We start from the raw sequence: 20374 nt of genomic DNA on the forward strand, positions 1-20374 counted from the left end.
AGGGAAATGGTGTGGCGCAGTAATTGGTGTTGCTATAACACTGTTCTATTTATCTCCTGGCTTCCGCGGCCAATGTTGAGTGTAATAAGCAGACACATCTTTCCCTAGTTACATGTGCTCAGTAATCCATGCAATTCTCTGCAATACATTACAGCACTAGAGACGGTCTCTGACTACGCCGGTGTCAGACACGCAGATGTAAACAACCAACAGAATATTTTATTTAAAAGACTGTTCACACCATTAACCCGTTCAGCACTGCTGGTCACAGTCATTTTTAGAGTGTAATCATGGAGTTATTTCTTCTTCTTCCCTTTCTGAGCAGGAGCTTCTGGAGTCTTTCCTTCTGCCAGTGCAAGTTCTTTCTTCAACGCCAAAAGTTTCTGTACCTCACTGTCAATCACAGATTTTTCTGCCTTCTTGCCCTTTAAATCCCGAACATGGTTGCCCTGAAATTGAATAAAAAGTATTGAGAGATGAAATACTGGTACATAGGACATTCTATAACAAATATTTCTTTAGGGTCAAGTGTGTGACTGCAGTTCAGCCAGATGAAATTTGAGCACCACATGTGGTCTTATTTATTGGTTTATAATTCAGCCTTCTCTATCCTCCATGCTTTACACTGCCATTCAGCTTGATGAACCTGCCAGTTGATCTTGGCTACAGAATTTCAACCCAAAGAAAGTCAATTTGTGCTATGAGTTTTCAACCTTTGCAATGCAAAAGGTGAAAAGCTCCTGTATACCTGTAGGGACTAGAGATGAGCAAACACTGTTCGGAACAGCACGCTCACATAGAAATGAATGGAGGCGGCCGGTTGCCGTGCCAGGTGCTTCCATTCATTTCTATGGGAGCGTGCTGTTCGCTCATCTCTAGTAGGGACTCTACTTCTGCTGCAGTGAAATTCAGACTAAACCTTTTTGGGGGAATTCAGTGTGGCTTGCATACCTGATTGGACTATTTTGTAAATTTTTCTTAAAACGTCCTAGCCAATTCAGAAGTCCCCTTAGCCTGTGTTTACAAGCGCCACGCAGATGACCGATGGTATTGTAGCTCTCATTACACAGCAGTAATAGCAGCAGTATGGCACAAGACTGCTGAGGCCACCAAATGGCCAGGGAAACAGCTGTAGTGTCCATGTTGGATCAGCTATGGATTCGGGTTTTTATTCCTGTCAATTTAGGTCTGACGGTGCAGAGACGCCGCCACTTTTTGTTGCAAATTTTGCAGCATTTTTTTTTTCTTTTGAGCCAAAGCCAAGAATGGCTTCAAAAGTAATAGCAAATAGTATTTCCTATATAACACTTGTACCTTCTGCTCACTCCATTCTACTCCTGGCTTTAACAAAAAAAAACCCCCAAAAAAACCCCCTAAAAAAACAACAAAACCTCAACTCTGGCCCATTCAGCTTATGTATAGAGTAAGACCCCTCTCTGAAATGACTGTATTTATATGTAACCAGCTCTATAATTAGCAGTGTAGGAAGTGAACAATCAGTAGATGTAATGGAAAGTATTATTGTACATTCTTACCTGCTTCTCTACCTCCTGCATGAGCGCTTTTATCTTCTCTGGATCGCCAGTTTTTGCAGTTTCTTTGGCTGGATCTGCCGCCGTTGAGGGTGTCTTAGGCTCAGGTTTCACCTACATAAATGATAAGCCTGATGAAGTACTGGTGGGTGATAGATCATAGCCCGACACACAATTTCATATACAGCCACTGGGGGCAGTTTTACACATTCTGTTACATAAGGTTACATAGGCAGTGCATGCCACATAAAGCCATCTATAATGTAAGAATACTAAATAAGTACAGAAATTCTGGGCTTCTTAGAGACAGTTTTACCATAACCTGCTGTTATGTGATCCTGCTAGCTCTGTATTACCCGAAACCCCCAGAATCAGAACCTCCTTTATCACAAACAAATAATAGCACTGTGCTCTGAGTGCTGTACGTACTGGGGCTGGTATAATAAATAAATAAAATAAAAAAAAAAGTTATTTTTTTATTTTATTTTATGGTACAGTTGGAAGGGACCTCAAGGGCCATCGGGTCCAACCCCCTGCGAGTGCAGGTTTTCCTAATTTTTAATTTATTATAAATGCTGACAGACTTCTCTTTAATTTAACCCATTTATGGTTTATGGTCCCAAGTAGTGGGCCGCAGGAAAAACTGCGGCATCAACACATCACAGTTTATCCTGCAGCACTTGTCACAGAAAGTCTGCAGGTTTTCTGTAGGTATCATTGACATGCTGCAATTTCTAAGACTGTAACGGTTTTGGTAACCATAGGGTCTCCCCGCTGCATGTATTTTTCTGCAAGGTATGGATGGGATTTCACTTTGCAGGAACGCAAAAGGAGCGTCGCAGTTTTTTTTTCTACAGCGTTTATGCCACATGAGGCCCCGGCCTAAAAGATTTTCTATTCAAGAATAACAGGGCAAATAACTAATGCTAAGATTTAGGTCGTTTTATATGTTGGGTGATAAATCTGATGCATCTTTAGACTCTGTAGTGTCCTCATTATTTGGCCTACTTTGCTCCAGAATGTTAGCATCTTTTTGCATCATAAACCATTCCCCTTTCTAGCAAGCCATGCTGTGTCGTGAGAAAAAGCGGAAAAAAAAAATCCACACACTAGGTGATAAATGTTTGATCGCTTAGGGACTGACCTATAGGACCCCTAATGATTAGGAAAATGTACGTCCTCTACCCAATTTGAATGGAGTAGCGGTCACACGTGCACACTGTCGCTCCATTCACATTCTATGGTACTGTCGACTCTTGCCGATTCAGTGGCATACAAATAGGGGGTGTGGCATGTAAAGTGGGGAGTGTCCTAAAATAATCATTCCTTAATCAAAAATTTGAGGTACAATTTTCAGTTAATCAAGATTTTGAGTTGTCATAAGCCCCAGCCCTTCCAAGCGGTACACATTGCCATCAAAATCAGTCCTATGGAGACAATATGGCTCACCAGTGCATTTCTGTGACCATGTCTTGTTCTGTTTTAGAGTCCGTTGGGATTCCAGTGATCAAACTCTCCTATGGCTAGTCAATAAGTTATGATTTTAGGTACATCCTACTCGTTCTGTTATACTTTAAGGGGTATTTTATTATAAGAAAATCATGGGACTAGGATTCATTTTAATGAAAGAACAAAAGTTGCTCCATCATCCATCAATCCCCTATAAAGGGAACTGCAACATTGTTCCAGGTATGTCATCGGAGTACCCGGCACAGCTGCATTACTGTGTAAGAAAAATCTGACAGTGTCATGGATCTCAGTGGTTGTCCTAGCCATGTGGACAGTGACATACAGGTGATACAGCCTTATTCAGCAATATACAATCACTTGTAATGGTGAGAGAAAAACAAACCAAACAATTAAACCAGGAGGAATGAACTCGCGTGACCAGGAAGCAATGCCCCGGAAAAGCAGAACCCTGGTGTATGGCTGCTTTTTGTAGTATGGCATGGGGAGGTGAAAGCATTAGGCCAGCATGCACCTGCAGCCGAGCATACAGAAGAATTACCTGCATCTCTGTGCAGTCACCATCCAGCTGATAGAAGAAGGAAAGGAAGAACCAGAGCAAAAGGATGAAGTTTGACATAGAATGACTAAGAAGACAATAACAAGGCTATGCACAGGCAACAGCTACCTCTGACAGTCTCTCCATAGACATATCCACATTTGTGTTTTCAGTAGAAAAAGGGGACTAAACCACTGCTAGACACCTCTGCTTGGGGTTTCTATCTCTTAAGAGTCAGGCTTGTTGAAACTTAACATATCCCTTCTGTCCACCCTGCCCCATATATGCCCATATGGTGCTGGTGGAGGTGGTGAAAGGTCCTCTTGCATTGCATTTATCATTGTAATAAGGACTGTATTGCCAGTAACAATGAAAGTCTATGCCGGGGAAATGGCGGCGTGTTTTCTGCATCAGCCTGTTTAGAACAAGTGCTTGTTTTACAAACTGAATGATCTATTCTGTCCATTTTACAGCACATAAAATATATCATAGCTAGTCCTAGAGATGAGGTATATGAATACTACATACAGTATTGAACAGCTTATGGTGTAAAGATGAAGAGCAAATATCCTTTGACATTGCTAATTTGTACAAATCTCCAATCTATGTCAGCGACTTACCTGTCCACCACCAAAGCGTTTCCTCAGGGACTCGATCTGGTCGTTCTCCAACTTCTGAAACAGTGGGCTCACCTGAGAGATTACATAAAACATTAGTCACTGGAAAAATCCTACACGACCCCATTACTGACAATGAGGCCTGAAGTCTATATTAATATACATGACAATAATTGCACATCATTACAATATGCAATTATTGTCAGATCAGTGATAGGAGGGGAAGGGGGGAACCACATGGACTGTCACAAGCAGGACCAGGTCCAACAAAAACACTGCTTTTTACTTTCCAACCCAAAAGTCTTCTTACAGGTATTCCCACAGTTTGATGTTGTATACAAGGCACGTGTCATAAATCTACAGATTGATGTGGGATCTGCATTTTTATCAAGCACAGATGCCTTCTGCTCAGCTATTTCTGGAGCTCCCATAGACATGGACAGAGAGATCTGAACAACCATTTCTCCATTCTCAGCGGCAATGAAACATAAGTTATAGGATCCTTGTTCCCAAGATAGTTGACGACCTCCTTTAAACTCTGCACTTGTCATATTGCGCGGCAAATTTTACTAGGCATTTCAGCAGAGAAGCACATTTTTACCATGCCAGTAAACCACAGATTTTCACTGTGATGTCCATTAGCATACAGGTGAAATGAATAGTAACTTGTGCAACTCATAACGGCAATTAAAACTTTGTATCGGAAAGGGTTAATATTGTTTTTTTAGTGGTTCGTCCACTTCAATTCTAGCTTTGTAGAAGGTCATATTCCAAACTGGAGACCATCTGATATACATAATACACAGCTTCTGGAAAGATCTATATATTCCATACATTAAAGAGGGGGAATGGGGACAGAAGCTAGAAATATTCAGTAGATCCTTTGCCATTTGACTCCAGAATTCTGCTTGGTTTCCGATCATTACATGTAGGTCTTGGGGTGTCAGGGTAAATGACAGTAGGTTCCCCCAAACTTCAGTAAGTAGTTGCTTATATTACTCTTTATTAATCAGTGTTTTGCAGCATTTTTGCTTTCATGCACTGTAAATTAAGGGCATTTTGTGAACCCTGCAAAATACATTTTCTCCCTTTATGATCTGCAAACTGTTTTGGTTTGAAAACTACATGTGAAAAACGTATTATACCCGTTTGTCTTATTTTGCGCCATTTTGCTCTCATTTGATTTATATTCTATTCTACTTAAATACTCACTGTTCCAATGCGATGCCCTTGTGGTAGGGTGCAACGGAAGTCACTGGTCAACACACTGGCTTCTGGTGGCACAAGCAGCTGTTCTTGGATGACTGCACTTATTGAGGGCATATATGGCTGCAGCATGGCAGCAAGTAGAGCTGCCATGTTTACTGCCAAGCCAGTCACTGTGCCGGCACGTATCCTGCAAAATAACCACATCATCAAAATGACAATCACACAAAGTCTTCCAATGGCAAACTGTGGCATAAATCATATGAAATAAAACAAATAAAGACGCATCAACAAGAAACGTGACTTTCGTTGTACTAAATATAGACCTATCCACTTAAAATGGATCCATCAGGTCAATGTATTAATGGTTTAAACCCTATAGGAACTAATACCAGTCATTTTATCACACCATGCACGGTTTACTTCTTGCAGTATAGTATTGTGTATCCTATACTTAACTTGAAATAGCAAAAAAACCTAAGACGTGAAATATTAAACAAAAACCCCTTCTCCATGGATACAAATATACTTACTGTTCCTGAGGGGTCCCTTTGATGCATTTCCATGGCTCATTAACTTGAATGTATTGGTTCCCATGTCGAGAAATATTCAGAATACATCTCAGTGCGTCACGAATGCTAAGAATACGAGACAGTATTAATAGGGAATCTTCCACTTCTACTCTTACAGAAACAAGACTAGAAAATGAAAAGCTCAATTCTTGTCATCATTATGAATCCCTCAAGACATACCGAACTTTCTCCAACAGCTGGTTATATTGCCGTAGTTCAGCCGTGACCTGAGCCAGAAGCTTTTTGTCTTCTGCAAGCAACTCCATCTTGGGAACATGGCCATTAAAAAACTTCTGCACAAACATGCCAGCTCTGAAAAACAAAAAAGTTAAAAGGTTTGTGTATGGACGCATCTCTTAAAGCGAAAGCCGGCATGACCAGCTGCTTGATGTGGCTCTGACAACTGAAACACCGGTGATCAGCGTGTGTGTTGTATTATCCCCCACCTGCTCAAAAGGAATGGACAACTGTGCAATACGTGGTCACAACAAATGTCAGAACTGGAGTTGCTCTTTCCAGATTCCATTCACCTAACAACTGGCTGTCAACCCCAGGAGTTGCCAAGGACTATGGTGTTGAGCTCGACTTCCTCTTCCCAGACCGATGACATCATTTCCATTGGTCATATTGCCATACTACAACTCAGTCCTATTCAGATGAATGGGGCTGAGCTGCAAAACACAGCACATCCACTATATAATGCAGTAGTGGCCAAAACAATTAATATAGTCCCAGACCACCCCTCAATAAATGCTGCCCCATCTATGTTCTAAATGTATTTACCTGTTAACAAAGTTGCCCAAGTTGTTAAGCAACTCAGAGTTATTCTTCAGCATCAGATCGCTCCAGCTGAATGCGCTATCTTGTCCCTCGGGCCGTACATACAGCAGATAAAATCTCCAAATGTCAGCAGGAATACCAGTGTCCTTTGCCATGTCACCAAATACACCTACTCCACGGCTCTTGGAGAACTTTCCATCCTCGTAATTCAGGTATTCTGTTCAGAAGAAAATTCAGACATTTCTAAAACAAGAGCTTCAGTACACTAGAGGATCATGTTCCAGGTATATTTGCCAGATTTAAGATCATATGACTGGAAATACAGTACAACATGCCTAACAAAACCCTATTGTAGCAACCCCAGGACCTCAAGTCTGGAACTTTCCTATAAGAAAAGCTCTGGAGTGCTAAACTCCAGGGACTGCAGAATCTTTTCCAGCAAATTAATAGGTTGAAGCAAATAGCCTTAAAAGTGAAAGGTTTCAAACAAAGTAGAAGAATCCTTAAAAGGAATCTGTCACCTAGTGACAAACTCCTTTGGACTTTTCACGTCCTCTGACACCAGCGGTATTAAATACTTCTAGTAAACTGACCGTGCGTGAATTCAGGGTACTGTAAGCTTTGTTGTTAGTTTCCGAACGGATAGCCCTCCACTGTCAGAAGGGCGTCAAGGCCCTGCTTTTCTGACAGTGGAGGGATATCAGTGCCAAAACTATCAGCACAGATATTTCCCTACACAGGTGCATACTGGCAAAGCTGACAGTGCCCTGAATTCAGAACACTGCCAGTTTGCTATTAGTTAAAAAACAGCCCATCTCCAACGACATGAAATGTCCATTTTAAGTGGGATTATACATTAATTTTTGTCAATTGGATTCACTTATATTCAGTAATATACCATTACCCCGATAGTTAGGAAATGCTACACTAATGTAAACTAACCATGCTGATCCATAATGGATTATATTACTACTTTGACATAACTAACGCTAGGTTCACACCTGCATTCAGGGTCTCCCTTCTGTGGTTTCCGTCTTCTTTTTTTTTTATCCGGACACAGAGTACTGCATGTCCGACTGTGTCCGGAATATAAAACCCGGTTTCGCGGTGGAGGGCATACAACGCTCACAGCCGCTCACGGCCGGACATCTTTCTCACCCATTCAAATGAATGGGTGAGAAAGAATCCTGCAGGTTTCCGTCTCCTGCCTCTGTTTTATGCAGGAAACGGAAACCTGCAGTACGGAGAGCAGAACGCAGATGTGAACGAGCCGTAAGGTGGACAGCAAATGACAAAATAAGTGATATTCCAAAGTATGTTGCAAAATGAAAATACAAAACACTAAAGTGTCAGAAATGTGACATACCGCCTACGGAACAACACTGGAAGCATTTCATGACAAAACCATCTACCTGTAGCTATGAGGTGGTTAACCAGAGTGTAGTCGTCTTCTGCTCCAAGGAGGCAGGACGGGAAGATAACACTATGAAATGGAACGTTGTCCTTTGCCATAAAGTTATAGAGCTGGACCTGAAACAGACAAGAACATACACATATAATATGTAAGAAAAACACAGAATGTGAGGAGTGCTAGAATAGAGGAAAAGAAGATGTATGTCAAATCTAATGTAACTGAATGAAAATGTGCACTAAGTCTGTACCAATGCAAAAATACTAGAAGATGGAACTCTTACCTTTTGAGGATTTTTCCACCACTTCTCCCACTGGTCTGTGTAATTGGCTGTAATGGAAATGTATCCAATTGGAGCATCAAACCAAACATAAAACACCTGCAAAACAAAACTCACAGTTACAACTTGTTCGTAATACTACAGGATGCTGAACAGCCATGTTATATTAACACACGGCAGATTCGATGCAGAAATATCTGTGATTGAAAATCTGTTTCAGCCATCTGAATGGGGTTATTTCTGCAGCGTGTACATAGAGGAAAAAAATGGCATAGTTGTAGAAACGTCTGTAAAGAATCTGCCAATGTGAATTAATCCTGAATTGAGTAGTAAAATGAGATTAACCTTGTCTGTGAAACCTTCCAGTGGCACCGGTGTGCCCCACTTTAAGTCCCTAGTGATACATCTCGGTTTCAAACCATCACGAATCCAGGAGCGTGTTATAAAACGGGCATTCGAAGTCCAGTCTCCGGTGGCAAAGGACTGATCCATCCATTTCTCTAAGCGTTCTTCTAGCTGTGAAAGACATAAATTACTATAACTTAGTGACACTTAGAATATATTCTGTAACAGAAGGCGAAGGAATAATTTACATTAAGCAACAGCCTGGAAGTGAATGAGCATGAACAATGAGCAACGTACAATGCAACTCCAAACATGATCTGTGGTCGGGGTCATATTATCTGGACTGATCATGGCTGAGTCTGGTACTCACTGCACCATACAGAGTTACGATGCACTGACCTCCCAAGCGGCTATGTCAGTTCAGTATAGCAGTGATCCGGCTGTTCATGAGCTCAGTGCATCATAACTCACTACAGTATCTTAGCAAACCAAATACACAATAACAAAGGATTTACCTTTGGCAGATCCAAGAAGAGATGTTGAGATGATTTAACTACAGGAGACTGTTTACAGACTTTGCACTGAGGTCTCTGTAAAAACAAAAAAACAAACCGACTTTATTAAATTTCCAGGTTAAAGGAGATGTATGATTAAGAAGGCGATCACACTTGCATTGTGCTATCAGTTTTTGTGATCTGTCTAAAGATCATAAAAACAGATTTGAAACGGTTTGTTAAAAAACCCACGGATTTCAATGGGTTTTTAAAAGAATCCGCAGGTGTGCTTATTGAGCATTTCTGCAGTGTATCTGCTCTTTTGGATGGAGACCAAAGTCGGACATGCAACACTTTGTCTCCATCCAAAAAATAAGGATACATGACAAACCAGCAGACGGATATCAGGTGCAAACCTAGCGTAAATGACACACACAAAAAATTTCCATATAAAATTTGTAGGCTTCACATTGGGCAGTACAGCATATTCAATAAGCTTTTCACTACAGCTGTTCAGGACATTAGTGGGGCAGGTTGTACTGCTGGAGACTAGATTGGGCAGGTGGATTTTGGTGCCTTTGTGTGTAGATCGGGGAGATTGTTAGTTAATATATTCCCAAGAAATGTTCCAAGGATTGCTTCTATTGAAGGCCACATAGCAGTACTGGAGTAAAAAAATGTATAAGGTAAATGGAAAGTGTTAAATAAGATCTAAAACACTTAGGGAGGAAACATTTAAACGACATATTTTGCAATCCTTTATATTTCTGAAGGATGAATGACGTACAGTGGCATCTCTCACTATAGGGTCTTACTGTACTAAAATGTATACAATGAAATAACTCCATGAAATGGAAAGCTAATTGTATTCATTAAATGCAGGACAAACTATAGATGTAAATGCAGCCTCTTCAGTACACACAAGGAACCATGATAGTACCTTCAATTCTACAGCATTAATGAGCTTGCCACATTTGTCACATTGGTCCCCTCTGGCTTCCTCATAGTTGCAGAATGGACAGGTTCCTTCCACAAAACGGTCTGCAAGGAATCTTTGACAGGTCTCACATCTGAGCTGCTCCACTGTGTCTTTCAGCAGGAAGTCTCTCTTTAGGAGTCGGTTGAAGATGTCCTGAGCGATTCTACAGTAGAGGACATTGCATTAAATTATCAGAAAAATCTGGGATACATTCTCCTGAATCTAGAGTTATTGCACTATTTATCAATGGGACAGTAAAACAGCATGGTGCTGTACCTCATACAAAGTTCACTAAAATTCTACTGGTTATGGTTATAGTCAAACCTTGAGTATATTTATTTATTTAGCTTACTTATATAGCGCCATCATATTCCACACTGCTTTACCGACATTGTGTTCACTGTCCCATATAGGGCTGACAATCTACATTCCCTATCAGTATGTCTTTGGAGTGTGGGAGGAAAACAGAGTACCCGGAGGATAAACTGAATAAACTAGGACTATGCAATAAATGCCTGGTAATAAAAACACTTCCACTAGGGGGCACTCACTGCATTTAGATTTATTATTGAGTTCAATGCTGTGGCCTCCCACTAGGAGGACGGAGTATAACATTGCAATCTAGGGGATGTCGCAGTCACAAAATCACCTAAGACGCAATGAAGACTCCTTTGAATTACATTAGTGAGAGAACAACCCAGCAATCACGTGACCGTACTCTGTGGCATTCACTCATTGAGGTGTCAGTATGTCCAGATGCCATATACCCATTATATTCACATATTAGCTCTTGCCCCCTAAATAAATATGTTACGTTATATTGCGTGCCTGCTTTATGTGTATGTATATAATAATAAATACATTTTATTTATATTGCGCCAATATATTCTGCAGCGCTGTACAATTTCTAGGGTTCAAGTACAGACAAAAAAGATACATGACAAAGAAAGTCATTTCACACAATGGGACTGAGGGCCCTGCTCACAAGAGCTTACAATCTATTAGGTAGAGGGGGTGAGACAAGAAGTAGCATAATTGTAAGTGTAATAATACTACAGTAGACTTTAAATGTGTACCTATAGATATCTTAGGTTTAAGAGTATGTGGTCAAATACATAGACATACTCAGTATAATGCTTCACATACTGGCGAGAGTGTATGTGTGTGTAGATAATAATACATTTACAACCTATAGTTGTATCCCATTTACACGTAGATCTGTGGATTCTGCATCCTGCTCATGAGTAGATGCTGGTTATGCATAAATTTTCATATGTCAGGTCAGGTACTGGCAATGGCTTCTGTTATCCGGGCTGATCAAGGAGATGTAGTGTAGGAATATATTGTATATATGTACATATTACTGGCCACATTTGCTGGGTATCCAGGAATGGAATAGGAAAAGGAGGAACCTATGTGCGGTTGTGTAAAAACTCCTTTGCAATTAGTAATAAAGAAGACTTTTCACAACCTCCGCCACCTCCAGGGCTTTACTTGATCTTATTCACACATCAGTGATTCTCAGACATGTGCTGGATATTATCGGCCAGCAAAATAGATCAGTATTTGGAATGATGTGCTGGAATCGGCATATGGTAAAGGATACAAAGAACTGGAGTATCAGGTATTAACTCAAACACTCGAGACCCCCAGAGATATCATAAGAGTACTGTTATTATTCCCAATACTACTAATGGGGTCTGGCAACCACAATTTGTTGGAGGAGCACGCACAGGTACTGGAGAATACACTTTGATATCTGTGATATTCCCATAGGGAATGAATGGAGAGGCAGGGCAAATGTTTGGTCTGTTGCTCTTTCAGGAAGGGGAAACCAGACCTCTGTTATTGAGATTAATGGGGGGTCTCAGTAGTCATACCCCTGCCAACTATAAAGTTATCTCCTGTCCTGTGAATGAAGGATACCGTCAAAAGTTAGTACAAGTCGCTGGCATCATCAAACAGCAGATTAATACTTACGTGGTTTGGTGTTCAGTAGTCGTCCTTCCAAAATAATCAAAGGAAATATCAAACCACTTGTATATGGCAGTGTGAACGGCATTGTACTTGTCACAGATCTGCCGTGGGGTCAGCCCTTCCTCCATAGCTTTGGTTTCTGTGGCTGTTCCATATTCATCTGTCCCGCAGATATAGAGGGTGTTCCAATTCCTTAGCCTGCAGTACCTAAAATACCAGATGCAAAGGAGAACCAAAGTCACAATAAATTTACATGAACATTACTGGAGGATTGATGTGACTGGCCTCAAAGTGTCTACAGTGCTGGAAAAGATTTTGGTGATACTGAGGATATAATAGGGAATTAATGTACACTAGTGTCAATGAGTTAGAAGAAATTGCTTATTGTGGGTTGGCCTAATATTGTCATTTTGTGACAGGAACAAGTAAAACAGACAATAATTCAGTTAGACTATAGCTATAAAGTAAAGGTGGTCAGACATATTCAACAGCCGTTGGCCGCATGCTTGTTCACTGGAGAGCTATTTTTCTTGACCTCCGTATACACATGAAAATTTTGCTTAACCAAGTATGCACATGTTTTGAATACAGTCAAGGAGTGTTATCTTCCTGGAAAGCAATGGATAGGGCATGTTGAAATTCTGCAGGACTGATTTATTGGCCCAGACACAGGCCAAACCAATGACAGTGGAAACTTTGATACTCCAGCTGTGCTAAAACTACAACTCCCAGCATGCTCCATTCATGTCGAGCAGCTCAGCAGGTGTTGTGTTGAGCTGGGAGTTGTGGTTTTACAAGATCTGAAGAACTAAAGGTTGCTGATCCCTGCATTATATGGTTGGGAAGTCTTAGACAAAACTGTGGGGATTTCGGTGATCTTAAAATATTGTATATGGCCACTTATAGACTGAAGGGGAAAAACATATGGTCACCAATAAAACAATAGTAAAAAATAAGAATTAGGATTAACTAAATTAGGCTGAATTTACTATACTTGCTTTGAAAAAAAAGAATGAATGGAAGATTCAATTTACTTACAAGGCACAACTCACATGGCAGATGAATATCATATGACATGAAAGTACAGCTTAACATAACACATGGTTTCCATGTACAATGTGGTGTTAGAAAGCGTGCAAAGTTACATGCATATAGTAAAGCAATTCTAGGAAATCTAGGAATTAATGTTAATGGCTAGCATATTACACACATAGATTCTATTATCTAATCTAATCTGTATGCCATGCAAAAAAAAATAAAAATTGCTAAATTCTTTTCAGTTAAAGGGGTCCTCAAAAAACATGATGCTCTACTGCTGCATTTCCCGAAGATCAGATATAATCTGTTAAAAACCACAACTAAATAGTCTGCCCCTGTAGTGACCAGAACAGGAGATTCTCTTTGGACCTACTTCTTGCGCTGGCTAATTGATGAAGCTCCTGAATGACTGTTACACATCTACTAACTATTCCTAAATAGGATACAAGAGAATAGGTTTTCTAAATTATATGACCCCATTTATTACTGATACGAGCACAGAGGGACAAACAGAGGAAAAGATTTTAATGTCAACTATAGCCACCATTTCATATGGGCAATTATCAACATCCTACCTGGCAAAGACGTCAGCACTGAGTACGGAGCCAATAATGTTTCCCAAATGAGGAACGTTGTTCACGTAGGGAAGGGCGCTGGTGATCAAGACATTCTTCTCTTCATCTTTAGGAAGTCTATAATAAAAGTTTATAACATGAAAACACTAACAAGCCCCTATTACATTACAATGAAAAATATATCTTATCTATATAATTGTGTCTTGGGGTGCATTCACACTACGGATAAGGTTACTGATTCTGAACGTTAAAACACGTTCAGAATCAGCTCGTATAAAGCAGATCCCATTCATTTCAATGGGAGCCGGCATACGAGTGCTCCCCATTGAATTGAATGGGCTGCTTTTTTCTCTACGAGCGCTCCCATTGAAGTGAATGGGAAGCGCTCGCGTGTACAGCTCGCCGTGTGAAGGGGCCCGGCGCTCAGCTCAGTCCGAGCCGTACACGCGAGCGCTTCCCATTCACTTCAATGGGAGCGCTCGTAGAGAAAAAAGCAGCCCATTCATTTCAATGGGGAGCACTCGTATGCCGGCTCCCATTGAAATGAATGGGATCTGCTTTATACACGCTGATTCTGAACGTGTTTTAACATTCAGAATCAGTAACCGTATCCGTAGTGTGAATGCACCCTTACTGGGAAACTAAAGACCTTACAAGACCTTTCTTCTGTGGAATATTGAGCGCCATTGCATAGTCTATGTTTCTCTAAGAGCCCAGAAATATATTTTGTCTTTCTTCACACTAGAATTATGTTTTTTATTTATAATACTGGTATGACAGCTATACTGGATCAATTTCCCCAACTGCACAGCTCCGGAAATTGGTGGTGGGCTCCATTAACATGACCCCTGACACAAAGCTTATTTTGTCCATAGACTTCACCACTGCCAGATCGATGTACGCCAGCTTCTGGGAAATTCTTGAGACAATCTCCCAAGCAGTCTTAAATCAGTCTTGTTTGGACTAAAAGGCTTTCCAAGCTGCAATGTGTGAATGAGGGTTTGTATAGTAGAATCTGAATATATAGCCATGACTCACATAGGGTGCTGTCTTGGTTTTGGCCTTGGAGCGTCAGCAAGACCCTTGGACCAGGATTCTGTAGCAGCTGCAATGTCCTCCTCAGTGAATGTCTGGACGGCTCCATCTTCTGCCTGAAAATAAGATGATTATGAATATTAAACCAACCAACAAGATTTTATTAATGTCCACATTTAGGTACTAATTTTGGGTGAAGACAGAAAAAAAAGTCACCGATTTCAATATCAAAATAAAATGGTTATTTAATATAATGTTGTATTAATATTGTACAGTATAATTAGTTGTAGAGTTTGTTACATATTTATTTTCATAGAAATTGAGTCACTGGATTTTTAATGAGAAGATCTTTACTACTTCTGACGGACTGGACCACTGCAGGAGATGAAGCAAGAGTCGAAGAGGAGTCATGGTTTGGCCTACCAACTCCACAGCCCTGTAGATACTAACCTCAAGATCATTGCAGGCAGAGGCATTAGATGTGGTAACAGGTGCGGGCATTTTTTGAAGGTAGGCTTTAAATATTGAGGGTCCCTGGCCTTTAAGGAGTGATTCAGCAGCTTTCTGACATGCGTCCAATTCAGACACTTTTTTAAACCAGCTCTTTAGTGAAGAGAGATCTTCTGCAGAAAGAAAGTCACACACAGACACCTAAGTATTTTGCTCATCAAGAAAGCGTATATCTCCCAAAAAAGGGGAAGGGGAGCGGCTTCATCTAACAATGCGGCCATCATGCAAAATCATACCCAGTGAGGCTGACAGTTCGGTAAGGTATGAAGCAGACACCGATGAGGACATGCCAGTCACGCTACACAGATTTGATTTATCGCTGGAGAGGGGCCAGTGATGTCCCTCACATGTCACCGGTTCTTTATCAGAGACCACGACTGGTCTCAGCAGTTATTTCAGCCTCACAGCATCCAGCGGTACGAATCCTGGCATGTGACGGAAAGGGGACTGAGTGTGAACAACTCACTACTGGGGATGGGACAGTATGCCTTTCATTCTTTTATACCCATCCCGGCTGTCCCATAAGTTACTCCATATTCTGGACAACCCATTAAAAGGTCCGGCTCTGGGAATTTCCCCAAGAAAATATCTACTATATGGTCCAACAGTTTCTGCTTGCAGTAGGAGTATTTTCCTAATAAATATCTCATGTGGTGGAAACCGTATTAATAATATGCAGTTGTAATTTACCTGACAGAGTAGAGCCATCTGAAATAAAGGGGTAAATGGCCCCCCACACCACAATATCAGCAACAGACAGTGCATCCTATGAATAACAAAAAATTATATTAGCAATTGTCCACCATAGTCATATTGGATAATTATAGGTTTTCACTACAAGGCTGAGGCCCCATGTTGTGGAAAAGCTGCTTTTTTGTTGCAGATTTTGCTGCGGTTTATCTCCTTTATGCTCAACCCACTCCTGGCTCTGGCTCAAAAACACACAGTAAAATCTACCACAAAAAAGCTTTGTTTCCGCAACGTGGGGCCTTAACCCAAGGTATGATCACATTTTTTACTCCAGCGCATTGTATGGGCCTGCAAAATCCAATCTATGAAAAAATAATAAAAATGCAATCTATGAGAATTTACTTACTCCAGAAAGATAAGATTTCTTTACAAGACTTTGAGAAATATGTCCAAGCTGCTTGGTAACTGTTGCTAGAGTTTCTTCCTTTTTCTTCCCCTGCACAAGATGTGCATACAAAGCTGCCGAAATCAGCGGCTAAACATGTAAAACACATACAGGTATGAATTACAGAACACAAACAATAAAGTAGTACAACGATATGCAGTATCCTCCTGGAGCAACTTGCCTGAAGTTCTGTTGCCTCCCATTCCAGCCACTGATTATTTAGGTCATCCTGGTCTTTCCCAGCTGCCAATGAAAAATACCTATGAAGGAGAGAAAAGCAAAAGATATCTGTGAAATACAATACAATGTCCCAAGCTTACAATCAAGATAGGAACATTCAAGGCAACCAGAAGAGAAAGAACAGATGTAAGGGGAATGTATTAAGACCAGTGTTTCATAATTTGTAGCATTACAATTTATAGCAATATCCGGCATAATAAATATATAATTTTTTTACATTGTGTTACTAATCAACTTGAACTGATCCCTGGATTACAGCATTTATTATAATCCAGAGCTGCATTCACAATTCTGCTGATTTTCATCAGACACCAGCTAATCTGTGCTTCTATATTACTGAGGGACATGCAGTTTTTTCTTTACATTAGATTTGTGGTGTAATATTGTGTAATGCGGGCACTTTCAGGGGGTTTTCAAGTTCAATGAAACTTAGAAGTGTAAGGAATAATCGAATATAATAAAGAAAGATATATTTACTCCTGCTCTCAGCCTCTATCTTCAGCGCTTGGATAGGTTTACATAGCGGCAGCGGGAGGTTGTCCATGTCACTCACTACCTGTGCCCTAACATTTACACAACCCAAGTGCCAACATTACACCAGACAATGTAAAAACCACCACAAAAAGCTCTGTACACTTATGGCAGCGAGGAATGCTGGGAGATTTTAGCAGTGACCTATAAAACACTGCAACTCAGGATCAGCAATAAGTAACTAAGACAACATATTTACAAAGCAACAAAATTTTCTACATGTTTCATGCTATGTATCAGCTGTAAAATAGATGTAACGTTCGTATATATCCTATACATCCACCCAACAGTTTCCAAATTACCACCTGGGTGGTGTGAGTGCAGCACAAGCCATATTCCAAGTGACAATGTTGGTACTCACCTACAAATTGCATTAGCAGAGAACAGATAATTCCCATTATTGAGTTCTAGTGCTGGCAGTTTTGCTTGTGACAAGAACGGCACAACTTTTTCTAAAAGAAAAAAAAACAACAAATACATCAGACTGATTGAAGAGGGTTCAATGCTATTTGAAGATGCCACGGCATTCGGGTGAGCTCTGCAGCCCCTTCCCCCCCAAAAAAGCACAGTGGCTAAATGTGCAGCAGGGGAAAGCCTCCCCATTAAGCAGAAGTGGTGCCCCTGCTACTTTAAATAGTTGATCTGCAGGGGTACCAGATGTTGGACCTCCACTGAACTTCAATTAATGACCTATCCTAAAAATAGGTCATCAACTGCTAATGCCTGGGAAACCCCTTAAAAAAATTCTAGCAGATTTGGAAAACACAGCTGTCGTCTTCCAGAAATAGCGCCTCACATGTCCGCAAATTCAATGTCGTATTACAATATTTCACACCTTTCAGTGGAAATGATCTACAAGTCTACAAGTCATAAATTTTTTTTCCTGTTTTTGGAAGTCAGGAAATTCCTTATCTCCAATCCAAATACTAACTACTGTAACAGCTATATATTGATAAATATAGCATTTATCCACACAGCCTATTGACCAGGTACTCACTGGTGATACCCAGGAAATGATTTGAAATTTGTGGGACCCCAAAAAAATTATGTCTGGGGTCGTCACACATAGTATGTGGGTCCCTTTGTGCCCCAACACTGCAACTGACGGTCAGTATGTGGTTAATGTGGGGGTCTCCTGATCTAAGAGGCCACACGCAGTTGCTTGGGGTTAACACGACCCCTTGTAATAGCCAAGGGTTCAGCCATGGTCAGCACTGTGGCACATGTACTAATATATAGTACTTATCCTATAATGCCTATATGGGGAAGATTGATCAGCTAAACTTGTAAGAGCATCGACAATCCACGAGCCTACTCCTTGTCACCCACTCACTGGGTCACATAAATATATGGGGCTCCTGGTCACTGGATCACGTAAATGTATGGGGTCTATCACCGGGTCACATAAATACATGGGGCTCCTGGTCACTGGATCACACAAATGTATGGGGTCTATCACCGGGTCACGTAAATGTATGGGGTCTATCACCGGGTCACGTAAATGTATGGGGTCTATCACCGGGTCACGTAAATGTATGGGGTCTATCACCGGGTCACGTAAATGTATGGGGTCTATCACCGGGTCACGTAAATGTATGGGGTCTATCACCGGGTCACGTAAATATATGGGGCTCCTGGTCACTGGATCACGTAAATGTATGGGGTCTATCACCGGGTCACATAAATACATGGGGCTCCTGGTCACTGGATCACACAAATGTATGGGGTCTATCACCGGGTCACGTAAATGTATGGGGTCTATCACCGGGTCACGTAAATGTATGGGGTCTATCACCGGGTCACGTAAATGTATGGGGTCTATCACCAGGTCACGTAAATGTACGGGGCTACCTGTCACCGGGTCACATTAATGATTAATGAGATCCGGTGACGGGTAGCCCCATACATTTACGTCATCCAGTGATAGACCCCATACATTTATGTGACCTTAATGTATGGGGGCTCTTTGTCATACAAATGTATGGGTCTTCTCAGCAGCAGGTGATATAACTGTATGGGGCTCCTCTTACCGTCCTGCTGTAACCTGAGCACCTCCACGTCTTGAGCCCACAGCCCTGCAGCAGCCAAGACCTTTAACCCATGAGGGTTCCCCTCGCTCACATACAGCTTCATCCTGACTCTGTTCACACCAACACACGGCACCGGCTCTTACTACCACAGCTGATGCAACGCACTGAAAAGCTACAAGCACATGGACAGCGGGGCTCTATGGGATTTGTAGTCCTAGTCACTGTTTCCTCAGCGATCCATAGACCTGCCGGCAAAGAGTGAACTACAACTCCCATGACCCTTAGCGCTGCGCATGACGTCACATACGCGTGTGGGCGTGTACTGTCTGATAGGGCCGTGTCCACTCAGTTGTGCTCCTTGTGTTTCTCAATGACGGCTGATGGTGAGGGCTGGAGCTCTGCACGTCCGGTCCTTTCTCTGTACAGGAAGATTACACAACTCCTTGTAGTATTGTACATGAGGCTGCCACAGGCCTGTCATATTTGCACTTAGGTGGAGAGTTTGCTACATTTATATCCATTGTAGTATAATAATAATAATACATTTTATTTATATAGCGCCAACATATTCCGCAGCGCTGTACAATTTGTAGGGTTCAAGTACAGACAGATACATAACAAAGAACTTGATTTCACACAATGGGACTGAGGGCCCTGCTCACAAGAGCTTACAATCTATGACTCTATTATTATTATTATTATGTATAATAATGACTATTGTAACAGCCATACATTGATATATACAGTGTGTGGTTAGCAGTAATGGTGTATCCACTTTAACATTGGACCTGTGATAAGGTTTATGGCTCAGAATATTAAAAATTGAGAGTCAGGCACTGTTCACATTACATTGAGTTTTTCAAAACCAAATCGAAATTTGCTACTGATGACCTGTCTACAGGATAGGTCATCAGTATGTGATATGGGATCCGCCACCTGGATCCTGTACAGATCATCTGTTCTAGTAGCCTCTGGGAGCTGGAAGATGCTCAAGTAATAAGATTGACACCCAAATTCTTTGAAACCACCACTATGCTGGGATTAATGCTGGGAAGAAACACAAAACAAATTAATTCCATGTT

The 20374-nt window shown here is 41.2% G+C and overlaps 1 protein-coding gene across 2 annotated transcripts; it reads right to left on the reverse strand.

Moving 5' to 3' along the window:
- Nucleotides 1-220: 220 nt before the first annotated feature.
- MARS1 (methionyl-tRNA synthetase 1) lies at nt 221-19474 on the reverse strand. 2 transcript variants are annotated; one of them, XM_075265717.1, is made up of 22 exons: nt 19293-19474; nt 17624-17714; nt 16673-16751; nt 16453-16581; nt 16047-16122; nt 15297-15469; nt 14850-14962; nt 13812-13928; nt 12202-12405; nt 10183-10384; nt 9264-9338; nt 8749-8919; nt 8407-8502; nt 8125-8242; nt 6716-6929; nt 6113-6244; nt 5894-5998; nt 5367-5550; nt 4158-4229; nt 3541-3567; nt 1536-1646; nt 221-449 (listed from the first exon to the last, which is right to left on the reverse strand). In XM_075265717.1, the coding sequence occupies exons 1-22, from the start codon at nt 19393-19395 to the stop codon at nt 297-299; spliced, it is 2745 nt and encodes a 914-aa protein (XP_075121818.1). In that variant the 5' UTR covers nt 19396-19474; the 3' UTR covers nt 221-296. The 2 variants fall into 2 exon arrangements, with proteins under 2 accessions (XP_075121818.1, XP_075121819.1); XM_075265718.1 differs by lacking the exon at nt 3541-3567.
- Between the last annotated feature and the right edge of the window lie 900 nt (nt 19475-20374).

The sequence above is a fragment of the Leptodactylus fuscus genome, chromosome 2 (assembly GCF_031893055.1).
Source record: "Leptodactylus fuscus isolate aLepFus1 chromosome 2, aLepFus1.hap2, whole genome shotgun sequence".
NCBI lineage: Eukaryota > Metazoa > Chordata > Amphibia > Anura > Leptodactylidae > Leptodactylus > Leptodactylus fuscus.